The 14,071-nt window shown below is 40.3% G+C and overlaps 1 protein-coding gene across 1 annotated transcript; it reads left to right on the forward strand.

The window, feature by feature from the left end:
- Positions 1-10,291: 10,291 nt before the first annotated feature.
- On the forward strand, positions 10,292-12,883 carry LOC103698710 (U-box domain-containing protein 9-like). Its single transcript, XM_008780753.4, has 2 exons — positions 10,292-10,670; positions 11,455-12,883. Exons 1-2 carry the CDS (start codon positions 10,416-10,418, stop codon positions 12,535-12,537), a joined length of 1,338 nt encoding a protein of 445 aa, XP_008778975.2. The 5' UTR covers positions 10,292-10,415; the 3' UTR covers positions 12,538-12,883.
- Positions 12,884-14,071: the final 1,188 nt, after the last annotated feature.

A 14,071-nucleotide genomic window follows, 5' to 3' on the forward strand; every position in this document is an offset into this window, starting at 1 on the left:
TATGAATAGCTCAAAGTTGGAATCACTAAGACTAGATTACCTAATATTAAGTCTTAAGGTCTTCCACCGTAGTAGAGTTGCTAAGGTCTTTCCGGCGTTGATTTGTCTCGGCTGGATACAGTGGGCAAGTTGCATCGGGGGACTAGACCTCTCTATTGGCATGAGATGTTGTGGGGTAGAGGTGGGGTTGGGTACCAATAACTGTTAGGTGAGGGCCCAATGACGAATTTACTTCTGCGGAAATTACGGTGGGTCTGACTTAACCAAGGAACGGGACCAATAACTGTTAGGTGAGGTTCTTATGACTTGGAGACCAAGTAGGCTACAACTTGCTTGAGAAGCATTATACAAAGAGTTGTACACTTATCATTTATGTGTCATCAATAACTGTTAAGTGAGGTGGCATGTAAATTGGTGGGACCGTAGCACCCCACTTGAAATCTAGAGTCACAGGTTTCCGTTTCTCTACCGGAGGAGTGTAAGAGATTCGAGAAAATAGTGGGAGGTGTTTGTTTTAAATGTCCTTAAAACAAATAGAGTTCAAGTATAAAATTCTAACTAGAATCTTTACTCTCTGAGGATTATAAAGTCAGCTTCCAAACTCTTAACTCATATCCTAAAGAACCACCGTTTGACCAAACCCAATTATAAAGACTGGCTCCGCAATTTCAAAATAGTTTTGAATTGTGTGAAATTAGGGTGTGTGCTAGACCATGAATTTTCTGCGTTACCAGTCCGTCTGATCACTGATCAGCATAAGATGCATGTCAAGTGGACGAATAATGACAATAAAATTAGGTGCTATATAATGGCATCAATGTCCAATGAACTTTAATGCCAGCATGAGAACATGAAGACTGCCGGGGATATATTGAATCACATGCAAGAGTTGTAGGGTGAACAGAGTCGCACAGCATGGTTTGAAGTGTCTAAAAGGCTCTTCAAGGCCAAGATACGCGAAGGGCAGTTCGTCCATAATCATAGTTTGACCATGATAAAGGATTTTGAGGAGCTTGAGAAGCTCGGCATGACCATGCACAAGGAATTGCAAACAGATTTGATCCCGCAATCCCTTCCAGCTTCATATGAACAGTTTATAGTAAACTATCATATGAACAAGACTGTATGCACCAAAACAGAATTGTTAAATAAATTGGTAACTACCTTAGGAACCTTGAAGAGTTCAAGGGGCATAGTTTTCGCTGTCGAGTTGGCTTCTACTTCCAAGAGAGAGTCTACCTGGAAGAAGAATAAGCCTGCGAAGAAGCAGAAGACCAGGAAAAGGCCAAGTAAAAAAGTTCCAAGAAAAGGGCCGATTGCAAGGGAAAGTATTTTCATTGCATTGTGGACGGCCATTGCAAGAGGAACTGTCCTACATACATGGGAAGCATAAAAAGTAAGAAAGGATGACACACCTTAAGAAGGTATGTCAGATATGCTCAGGATACTTAGGAACTGTTACCTAGTGCTAGCAGAAATTTGATTTCTGTATCTTGTTTAGCACAAAAAGATTTTTATAAGACTGCTGTTCCATTTATTTGAGAAATAAATTGGTTCCACGTGGTTTATAATTGACAGTCTCTATCACTTACATTTGGATGTACCTGTAAAATTATCTGAGCAAATAGTGAGTACCATAGGATCCAAAAGATCTAGAGATGAGATAAATCTAAAGTATTTGTGTCTCCTCGGGCTTGGCCATATAGGAGAAGATAGAGAAATATGGGCTTTCGACTCATTGACTTCCAAGTCATATCCGATTTGTGAATCCTACCTTCAAGGAAAGATGGCCAAATTACCCTTTGTAGGACACGGAAAGAGGTCCACTGAAATACTTACCCTAGTACACACTGACGTGTGTAGCCCATTCGATGTGCAAGCTAGAAAAAATAATTGTTTACTTCATTTACCGATGATTACTCACGGTATTGATATGTGTATGAGACACAAATCTGAAGCTTTTGAAAAGTTCAAAGAGTTCGGATATGAAGTAGAAAAACAAATAGGAAAACTCATTAAGGTTCTTCGATCGGATCGAGAAGGTAAACACCTTAGTGGAGAGTTCCGAGATTATCTCAAGAAGAATGGTATAGTTTCACAATGGACCCCTCCTGGTACATCTCAGCTCAACGGGGTGTCTGAGAAGGAGAATCAGACCCTATTGGATATGGTCAGGTCCATGATGAGCTTTACTGATTTACCCTTGTTTCTTTAGAGAGATACCCTATTTTCAGCTATTTACTTATTGAATAGAATTTCCTCTAAATCTGTTCCTACCATACCGTATGAGATATGACATGGTAAAAAGCCAAGTCTTAGTTATCTCAAGATTTGGGGATGTCCGGCCCACATCAAGCGACAACAGGCGGACAAGTTAGAGGATAAGACAATTAATACTCGTTTTATTGGATATCCTAAAGAGTCATTAGGATACGATTTTTCCGTCCCAATGGATCACAAAGTGTTTGTGAGCCGACATGCAATCTACATTGAAAAATGGTTTATCCTTGATAGAGGCAGTGGGAGAAAAATTGAGCTCGAAGAGAAAGTCTCTGAAGAGCAACGAGTCATTGTGCCTATAGAACCTATTCGTAGTGAGCCAGTACATGTTGTATCTCCTCCACCTCGTAAGTTTAGTAGGATCTTCCATCCTCCTGAAAGGTACTTAGGTATGCTTACAGAGGATGAAGAGGAAGTGTTCCATGGGAGATAGGGATCAAGGTAAAGATCCCAATACCTACAACGAGGCGATGTTAGACATCGATTCTGAGCAATGGTTGGAAGCATTGAAGTCAGAGATGGACTCCATGCATTCCAACCAAGTCTGGACCTTAGTAGATCCACCAGAAGGTATAGTACCTATTGGTTGTAATTAGATTTACAAAAGGACAAAAAGGTTTGAATGGCTAGGTAGAGACCTATAAGGCAAGGCTAGTAGCAAAAGGTTATAATCGATACGAAGGCATTGATTATCAGGATACCTTTTCACCTGTAGCCATGCTGAAGTCTATTCAAATATTGCTCGCTGTTGCAGCATATCATGATATTGTGATGGTGATCACAAGGTCTGTAAACTGCAAATATCCATCTATGGACTAAAGCAAGCATCTCGGAGTTGGAAAACTCATTTCAACGATGTAATCAAATCGTTTGATTTCATCAAGAACGAAGAGGAACCATGTGTTTATAAGAAGGTTAGTGGGAGGGCTATTGTATTTCTCGTATTGTACGCGGATGATATCCTTCTTATTGGGAATGATATTCCCATGCTAACTAAAGTCAAGGTATGGTTGTCTAAGAAATTATCTATGAAAGACCTTGGGAAAGTATCATATATTTTGGAAATTAAGGTCTATAAAGATATATCTAAGAGGATGCTTGTCCTATCACAGAATATGTACATAGAGGGAGTGCTGAAGAGGTTCGGCATGGAAACCTCTGAAAGGAGATTATTACTCCTTAGGCATGGGATAAATCACTCTAAGAAGATGTGCCCCAACACATCTGAAGAGATTTAGCGGATGAGCAAGATCCCTTATGCTTTGGCTATAGGGAGCCTCATGTATGCCATGCTATGTACATGACCTGATATAGCACATGCTGTGAGTGTTACGAGCATATATCAGTCAAATTCAGGCAACGAGCACTAGATAGCTGTAAAGAACAGTCGTAGGTACTTGAGAAGAACTAAGGACATGTTCTTGGTCTTTAGGAGAAGATCAGAGTTAAAGGTAGAAGGATACACACATTTGATGATAGAAAGTCTACATTAGAATATGTGCAATGGTGTTCGGTAATTTGGAAGAGTTCCAAACAATCGATCATTACAGATTCTACCTTAAAAACTGAATGTATTGCCACCTCTAAGGGTGCAGTGGAAACCTTCTGGATTAAGAAGTTTATTGCAGAATTAGGTGTAATGTCATTCGATGCTATAACACTGTACTGCGATAACAATGGCACCATAGCACTAGCTAAGGAGCCAAGGTCTCACCAGAAGTCTAAGCACATAGAGCGGTAGTTTAACCTGATATGCGACTATCTCGAAAAGAAATAAGTAGAGGCATAGAGAGTAGACTCCACAGTCAACGTGGTAGACCCATTCACTAAGAAGCTAAGTCAGCAGAAAATTGAAGCACATCTTGAGAAGATGGGGCTTAGATTTATGGCTGATTGGCTTTAGTGCAAGTGGGAGATTGTTAGAAATATGCCCTAGAAGCCAATTTGGCTGACGCATTATTTTGTTTTGGGACATAAATTTGTACTTGACCTAATAATGAATTTATTAGGATGGGCATTCTTTTCATTCATGTTCTTATGCGTCCATGAATCGTCCAAGGAATTAATAAGATGATGACGCATATTCTCAAGAGTTGAGAATTTGAGGCATGTGTCATTGGTGATTAATTCCTAAATTGCTCCTGATCGATGGATCCATCACGAGGGACGGTGATCGATCCGCTGAGATTAGTGCACAGATCACTTAGTCAGATGGATGAGTCTTGAGTCCACAGTGTAGGGACACTGGAGTGATTGTGTAAGTACTTGTTAGAGAACAAGGGTACTAAGCGTGACCAAAGCAAGTAGTCACTTGGATGTCTATCCACTCGTCAGTGACTTACTTGATGCTGCAGTTGTATGACTGGTCCTTTGACCTGCAATGCCTCGGCTATTCACAGTGAGGTTGCTGTAGTTTGACGAGCACATAAACATGGGCCCTATCCATTTGGGTCCTTGTGGTGCAGATTGGCTGCAGTAGGTTCATTGCAGGAGTAGGGGTGCATCTAGATGGAATCTATCGACCTTGATAGATTAGGAGAGATCCTATGTGATTTATGAGACTGAGTTCGTAAATCCTTGGCCAAGGTAGTTTTTGGAAAATGAGTTTTCCAATCTCGAACTGGAGTCGAATAAATTTTACATATGACAGATGATGGGGTTTGACGAGTTATCCATGACCTCCATCCTGTTCGGATCCACGATAGAGGGACTGTATCATACGCTAACTGCACCTAGAGGTTCATCTATTCTACTCTGCTGGGTTGCCACTACATGCTGCTAGGTATCACTGGTGGATTGTGAGACTCAGAGGCATTCACTTGATGATCAGTGAACCCGAATGAGAAGAGTTGGAATTGTTCCAACCCATTGAAAGAAGTTTCAATGATATTGTGATAGGGATCACAACATATCTCACTACCAGACAGAATAGAACCTATGGGGTCACACACAATAGAGGATCTGATCGATCTAATGGTTGGATTGTGATTTGGAATCACAATAGTTTGTAATTGTCAATTTGATTGATAATTAGTTTAACCCACTAAGAGTTAGTGAGTTGAAGAAGGAATTAATTGTAATTGGATTGCAATTTGATTGAATCAATTGGACTTAATTAATTGGGCTCGATCTTATATGATAAGGTTCAAGAGTCCTACTTGGAGTAGTACACCTAGAGTTCTAATTAGATTAGGACTTCAAATTATTAGAGTCCTACTTGGAGTAGGATTGCTAAAGTTCTAATTGGATTGGGACTAAAATTATAAAAGTCCTAATTGGATTAGGACTAAAATTATATGAGTCCTAATTGGATTAGGATTCCTAGAGTCCTAATTAATTTTGGTCCAATAGATAAAGATGACTCCTAATTAGATTAGGATTCATGTGAATCAAATAGGGAGACTAATTGGGTTCTACATAGATTAAGATTCAATGAACCAAGGGCCACCTAATTCCTAATTTGATTAGGATTAGAAGGGAGGGGCAAGAGCCCCTCCCTTCCTCGGATGCTCCCGGGATCCGCATCCCGGATGATCGGGATGCGCGACCCGGATGGACGGGACTCGCGTCCCGGATGCCCGGGACGCGAGACCCGTTTTGGCCAAACATTGGTGCGGCTCCTCCTAACTTCTAGGAGGAGTCCACACCTAGGGCTTCAAAGAAAAAGAATAAAAAAGGGGGCAGCCCCCTTTGGGATAAATTCTTGGTGGTTCTTTTTAGGCGAGCGGCCTCCATCTCTCCCTCTCTTCCTTCTTCCATCCGCAAGGTAAAAGAGGAGCAGCAAGGATGTTTGATTCTTCCTCCTCTTCATCAGATGCATGGAAGAAAACAAAGAGAGAAAGGTGTTTCTCTCTTCCTCCTTCTTCTTCCATGGTAAAGAAAAGAAAAGAAAGCGTTTCTTCCTTCTCCTTCTTTCTCCTCTTGGAAACAATCAAGAGTTGATTGCTTAGAGAAGTTCCAACCATCAAAAGGGATCTCTGCAAGGGAGCTAGCACCCCGGTGAGATCGCAACCTCGATCAATCCAGATCTTCGTGTGGATACCCGTAGAGGCCGGACACTTGTGCGGCTTCAAGCGAACCTGATTTCCACGATCATCAAATAGCGGTGAAGATCTACCGCTCAAAGGTAAAGATTTGATCTTTATAATTTTAATTGTAGATCTGAAAATTAATCAAGTAATTAATTTTAATCCTTTCTTTCAGATTTCATGATCTTTTGAGTTAGAGAACTCAGAATTTTTTTGAAATTTACGTTCCTCTGGACGTTCATGAGATGAACGACCCCGCGCGCGTCTTTCCGCTGCGATCGTCGCAACGCGTGTGAGGGTAAACCGACACCGACGACGTTGAAAGGCACAAGACTAGTTGTGCTATTTTCAGCGCACGGATGAAGGATGGGGCATCAGTGACTGATCATGTATTGTACATAATTGAGTTGATTGAGCACCTAAGCACTCTTAGTTTTCTCCTTCATGGTCAACTGGGGAAAGATGCTATACTGAACTCTCTTCCTAGTTTGTACCGCCCATTTCTCACTAACTTTCGTATGACGAAACCAGTAGTAAATTATCACCAATTATTGGGTTTACTACAAACTTTTGAGAAGGATCACCAACTCCTAAAAGGGTCGGTGAATTTAGTGGGAGGTTCGTCCAGGGGTCATGGTCCCTTTAAGAAAGGGAAGAAGAAAAATAAAAATCAGAAGAAAAAGGTGCATCGTGCTGAGCAGAGTCAAACTAAGAAGAAGAAGACTGATCAAAGTAAGGCTGAGTGCTTCTTTTGCAAGAAGCTGGGACATTGGAAGAGGAATTGTCCTCAATACATTACCTCTCTTGACCCGAACAGGCCAAAGAAAAATATGCAATTAGTTGCAGATCAAGGTACTTATATGATAACACCTTGTAATTTCTCAATTTGTGATAATTCGACCTGGGTATTGGACACCGAAAATTCTTTTAATATTTGTAATTCATTGCAGGGACTATAGGTCAGTGAGAGATTTGAAGAAAGCGAAAGGTTCCTAAATATTGGAGATGGAAGATCAGTTCCAATTCTAGCTTTAGGGATTCTGAAAGTCAATCGTCATTAGTGTTAGAGATCCCTGATAAGAGCTTTTAGATCAGATCTAAGTCCTCTTTAATCCCTATAAACCATTCCTCCAAATTCTTCCTAGAAGGCAGATCAAAGGTTGATAGTGTCAGGAAGATCAAATTTCAGCCTCAAGAAATTCTGCGCAGCTAGCACCGCGGGATTGGATCTCTCCAGGAACTTTGCGTGGATTACTCGTGGAGGCCAGACGATTGTATGGCTACGAAGCTTGAGCATTTGATCCATTATATTCTGATTTTGCAAAGGTATAAATCTGATACCAGTAATTTAGATAAGATCTAATCCCTGAGGGTTAAACCTCTTCAGGGGCTCTTCACAGAGTAATCTTCAGAACCTATTCAATGGGTATTCGAAGATTAGTTGGATCATAAATTACTCAAGTTTAGAACTTAATAATCTCATTTCAGATCTGATATTAGTCATGCAAATGATTTAACATAATTGTTTAAACGATTCCGGCATATCGATCATGTATTTTGTAGTGATGTTTTGAAATCTGATTTCTTATGCATGCTAGAATTAAAATATTTAATTCAATATTTTTCGTTACGATTTTAAATTAAAAGAACTACGTATGGCTTGATCCTTCTTGTGAAGGGGTACGTAGGCAACTCGAACATGTGCAATCACAGAAAAATTTTAAAATTTCAGCATGCAATCACTGCTAGAACCCACCGATCACTTTCAAATGTCACTACTACAAAAATATTAACGATGAAATATTATCCTCACAAAAAAAAATTATTTATGATAAAATATAATTTTATAACTAGTTATGAAACCATTAGTGATGAAATTAATTCATCATAAAAAATTGCTGATATTTTTTAATTTTTTATTTGCACAAATATATATATTTGAGGATGATTTTGACATCATCGTTAAAATTAATAACTAACTAGTAATATGAATAGATCATCACTTAAATTCTTGGTATTTGCAACAATAATATTTTGTTACAGAAATATCTTAAATTGTTACTAAAAAAATATTTTCTGCTAAAATAATATTTGCAACAATAATTTTCTGCTAAAATAAAGTAGTGGGAGTATTGGCGCTTTATGTTTGATGACAAAAATTAGCAATGAAATAGTATTTCATCATCAAAACTATTAAGCAAGGGATGTTTTGTTGTGAACTTTTTATTTCATTGTCATATGGTAATTATTAGTGATAAATTGTATTTCGTAACAAAATATTTTGTCTCTGATTGACTATTTTATTATAGTGTTGAAGTGAGAAGATGATGATGAATAACGAGAACACAATTAGATTCTTTCAAGCAGTTGCATTGGAGAGCGGCGGTAGTGGTGGAGTAACAAGTGACGATAATTATCTTTTTGAGTCTATGCAGTTCGATCGAACGGTCTAAGATGCATTGAAGCATTAATGGGTCGAATAAGTAATCTACCCATCCCCTGCTCTTCTAGAAAAATAAAATAGGGATGGTAATTTACTCCACCCCATCAGGTACTTGACCAAACTCTACCTTAATGAGGTAGATTTTATCTAACTTGTTTAGAGTTGGCGGTGGAGATGGGTCTTCATTCTAAAACCATAATGGACCTATGACGGATGCGGATAACGACAATGCTCGCCTCGAATCCGACGTGATTATATGCAAGCCTCGATAATTATGATTATTATGATGATAATGAAAAAAATATTATAATCGATATTGAGAAAGATTAATTATATAAAAAGCTACAAAATACATGTTTAGTTGTTTGTTTTTTAATTGATTACTTTTTTTAGTTTAAAAAATATTTGATTTTCTAAAGAACAAACTTTTGTTTGTTGTTTTTATTATTGTTGAAAATTTACTTTGTTATATTTTATATTGTAGACTTTTATTTTGTTTAATGTTATATAAAGTACCAATATTTATTTTTATATTTTTTATTTCTTTGATTTATATTACAAAATAATTTTTGCTGTTTTATCGATCTGATTCCATCTATCTTTAACTCATTTCGCCTAACTCTATCAGCCCTATCTCGCCTCAAAACAATAATAAAATAGATAAAGGTATATAATTTTCAATTAAGATAAATATGATTAATGATCTAATCTGAGCCATATTCCATCATGCTGCCATTCATTGCGCATAAGCACCCTTGCATTCTTCGCAAGGCTCAAGCCGCCGCCAGAAAAGCACGTCGCACAGTCCAAAGCCAGGTCTACTCACCGGTAACTTGTATCCACGGTACAACCTACGAACCACCCTTTAAAAAAACGAAAAGTTTTTTTGGTAGCTGAAAAAAGTTTTTTTTTTTTTTCTGATAACTGAAAAAAAATAGTCCTTCGCAGCCTAACTTGGACGTCAAGATGCGCCACTTCCAGGTGTTGTGTATGTTGGTTCAAAAGGCTATGCCACGGCCACCAAGGTGGTAGTCTAGTGGTACTGGGCAGCAATTCTAACCACAAGGTCCCAAGTTCGAATCGCTGCGGCGACGATTAAATTGTGGACCGGAGCTCATTACTTTGGCCACTGCTTGGACTTGTGGTGTAGGACCGCTCTTGAACCGCTAGTAGCCGGGATGGTGCCGGGTGTGACGTACTCACACGTGGGACTCGAGCCAGAGCTCAGAGAAGTAGCTGAGTCGGGCCCACGGGTGGGGAGGGTATGAGTAAAACTGGTCGGGGTGCCCAACACACGGCCATTTCTGCCCGCATCGAACATTCTTCTGGCGGGGCGGGGGCCCAGTGGGGGCTGCTACGCGGGGATGGGCTTGTCCCTTCCTCCCCCTACCCCTTTTTTTAAGCGAAAAAAAAAAAAAAAAAAAAAAGGCTATGCCACATGGCATGGAGCTTCTTCTCGCGAGGCAAGAATTAATTGCTAAATATTGAAACTTTTAAATTTTTTTAATTATCTATAAAAGGCTTAAATATCCCCTCCGTTCGGTTTCGTTTTGGTTTCGCTTGGAGGAGGGGATATGAATGAAGAGGTAGGAGAGGAAGGAGAAGAAGACGAGAAGAGAAACCTTGGTCGATCCAATCTCGAGTGAGAGAGAGAGGAGAGGGGGATGGCAAAATATGGGGCGGCGGAGGCGGAGCAGGCCGTGGCGAGGAAGTCCGGGGAGCTGAAGAGAGAGCTGAGGAGGCTGGTGATGCTGATCGTGGAGGAGGACGACGGCCGGATCGAGACCTACGACGAGGCGTCGAGGGTGATCTCGGAGCTCAAGGATCTAACGTTCGGATCGCCGGCGGTCCCCCAGCACTTCTTGTGTCCGATCTCCTCCGAGCTGATGAAGGATCCGGTGATTCTGGCCTCCGGGCAGGTAAAGATCGTTAGGTTTAGGGCTTCTTCCCAGTTCTCTGTAGCGATTGCAAGTATTCATATCGATTAGTTTGGAAATGTTGATTTCAATATTGGAGAAAGTTCTTGGTGAATAAGGTTTTAATTCGAGTACTTGCATCGTTTCTTGAAGAAGCCCCTGAACGCTCAATCTGCTTGGTTATTTTGTTTACTGGTTGAATTGGGGTCTAAATCTTTTCGATGAGGTTTTGAGAGTTTTTAGGTTGTGCAACAAGAGTCGTTTCCTTTAAAAGAGAAAGTTACGCTTTTTCTATTTCCTTTGTCGATTGCCCAATATATGTTCATAATTATTCATCTTGCAGGGTTCTAATGTGGGCATTTTGTTTATTTTAAATTCCCTCTTCCGATTCAGTGCTTAGACTGTGATTTAGATTTACCCCACTTTGTTTTTGGATTCCAGAATTTGACAAGAATTGGATTCTTAATCAGTGCTTAGACTCTGTTTTAGAATTACTGGAAGCTAGTGTGAATCTTTCGATGCTTAGACTCTGTGTCGGAATCTGTTATCACCGGTTTTGTATTGGCTTCGATATCTATTGCTACTTAGGAAAATCTTTTCTTGGGATCAAGAAACTAGGTTTTACTTGAATCTTTCGGGTTCTTTTCCAACTCGCAGATTGTGAATTGGAATATGGGAGTTGCAGCACTCTGTTATAAGACTCTGATTTGTACTGTGTTCTCTAATTGTATGATAGCCCTGCTTCATTGTGTGAATTGAGTTACTTATGTGGCTGTCTTTTGTTCAGACCTACGACCGGCCATTCATTCAGGAGTGGCTGAATTCTGGAAGCCGGATATGCCCGCAGACCCGGCAGGTTCTCCCCAACACCATCCTCATCCCCAACCACATGGTCCGAATCATGATATCTGAATGGTGTATGGAGCATGATATCCCTCTGCCTGCACTTGAGAGCCAAGATGAAACCCTGATCACAAGAAAAGAACGCAGTGCACTGTATGAGCTTCTCGAAAAGATTTCTTCGTCCTCCATCCCTGGGCAGAAGCAAGCCATGAAGGAGATCCGGCTTCTCACCAAGCACAACAGGTCCTTCCGAGCCCTCATAGGGGAGAAACCAGACACAATCCCCCACTTGCTCTCAGTTCTCTCTGTGCCAGGCTTGAATTGTGATCCAGAAGTCCAAGAGGACACTGTGACTACAATTCTAAATCTTTCAATCCATGAAAGCAATAAGAAGATTGTTGGAGATGATCCCCAAGCCATCCCCTTCCTCATTGATGCATTGAAGAATGGAACCATGGAGACTCAGAGCAATGCTGCTGCGGCGCTATTCACCTTATCAGCACTTGATTCCAACAAGCTTAAGATTGGTGAATTGGGAGCGATCAAACCCCTTCTGGAGCTCCTCGAGCAAGGCAGCAAAACTGCCAAGAAGGATTCAGCATCAGCTATTTTTAACATCTGCATGGCCCATGAGAACAGGACGAAGGCGGTGAAGGAAGGGGCAGTGGGTGTAGTCTTGAAGGCCATCAAGGATCAATCTCTTGTAGATGGCTCGTTGGCTATCCTTGCTTTGCTATCAGGTGACCAAGAAGCACTGGAAGAGATTGGTAAGAGTGGGGGGGTGCCTTGTTTGCTTGGCATCATCAGGGAGAGCACCTGCGAACGGAACAAAGAAAATGCTGTGGTGGCCCTCTTTGCAGTCTGTATGTATGATCCAACAAAACGGAGGGAGGTCAGGGAGGATGAGAAATTGAATGGGTCGATCTCTGCTCTGGCTCAGACTGGTACTAGAAGAGCTCGTAGAAAGGCTGATGGAATTCTTGATATGTTGAAGAGGTTGGGGCGCAACACACATTTTTCTTGTTAGATGAGGATGTAATTAGGGAAATAAGTGGTGTGGACCTAATGTAAATATTGCCTACTGCAACAATGTGGAGTTGAGTGGCACATAAAACTACGCTTTTTCTTTACTGCTATCAGAAGTTGGGCATTGGAGGGGGTTACTTCTGCATCAGGATTATGTGAACAGGTGTTGCAGTTGTTGTCTTGCTCTTTATAGGATTTAGCGTCATACAGATTTTTCTTGTTCAAATGTTTTTATCTTTGTTCAATTAAATTTTGTTCCCCCTATATCAATCTTTGTATATTTTGTTTTTTGAACCAATCAAGCTGTTTTCCTGGTTTGTTTCTGATTAATAGCACTGCCTCATTTTCAACGAACTTAGATGTAGTTTGAGATGCTCCGGCTTGAAGTTGTGTGTATGAGGATCAGTTCGGCTTCCTCTCCTAATTCCTAGATATTCAAACGTTTCAATTTTATACTATAGCCCAATCCAAATGCATGCTTGTCCGTCACCTGATTAAGGTTGGAGTTGTAATTTCCAACTCGTTCTTAATGTTATAAGAATATATGTTTTAAATTGATTTATATTTGTGATAAATCAGCTCAAGTTCAATAGGATGTATGGAATGAATTAGATGAACACCATTTTAAGAGAAATTTCAAGTACAAAGCTAAAACATTTCTTACATTATACAATCATTTTTGTAAGCCTTCATAATTTAACTTTATCATTCGCATCTTTTGTATTTGATTAACTTGTATTGCGATCCTGCTTAATTTCAATTATGGTATACTTTTACTAATTGTATTTGTGAAACCAGTGGACTGGGTCCGCTCTACTTGACCGGCCCAGCAATATTTGGGCTAACTTCACATGCAATGCATGTGTGGGAGGAATGGGAGGAAGACTCCGGCTGGAAGTCTTTTCCTCCTCGATCATGATGGTGATCAGAGTCTCATCACCACCCAAAGACTAGTCGGATAGGGCCGGACTTGTCTATTTAAAGACCTCCTTCATTCTCTTTCAAGTTCACCGAAGATCAAGCCACCGATTCCAAGCTTCTCCTCTGATCTTCTTCTCGATTTGTCGCCGCAAGGAGTCGTCGGTGTTAGATGTATGCCCTAGAAGCCAATCTGGCTGACACATTGTTATTTCTAGGGACATAATTTTGTACTTGACTATTTATTATTGAATAAATAAAAGGCATCTTTTCATTCATATTATTTATGTGTCTATGAATCGTCCAAGAAATTAATAAGATGATGATACATATTCTCAAGAGTTGAGAATTTGAGCCATGTATCATTGGTGATTAATTTCTAAATGCTCCTGATCAATGGATCATCACGAGGACGGTGATCGATCCGATCAGTGCACAGATTACTTTCCTTCTGGATGGACGAGACTTGAGTCCACAGTGTAGGGACACTGAAGTGATAGTGCAGGTGCTTGTTAGAGAACAAGGGTACTGAGCGTGACCAAGACAAGAAGTCACTTGGATGTCTATCCACTCGTCAGTGACTTGCTTGATGTTGCAGTAGCGTGACTGGTCCTTTG

This window comes from Phoenix dactylifera, unplaced genomic scaffold, assembly GCF_009389715.1.
Source record: "Phoenix dactylifera cultivar Barhee BC4 unplaced genomic scaffold, palm_55x_up_171113_PBpolish2nd_filt_p 000327F, whole genome shotgun sequence".
Lineage (NCBI taxonomy): Eukaryota > Viridiplantae > Streptophyta > Magnoliopsida > Arecales > Arecaceae > Phoenix > Phoenix dactylifera.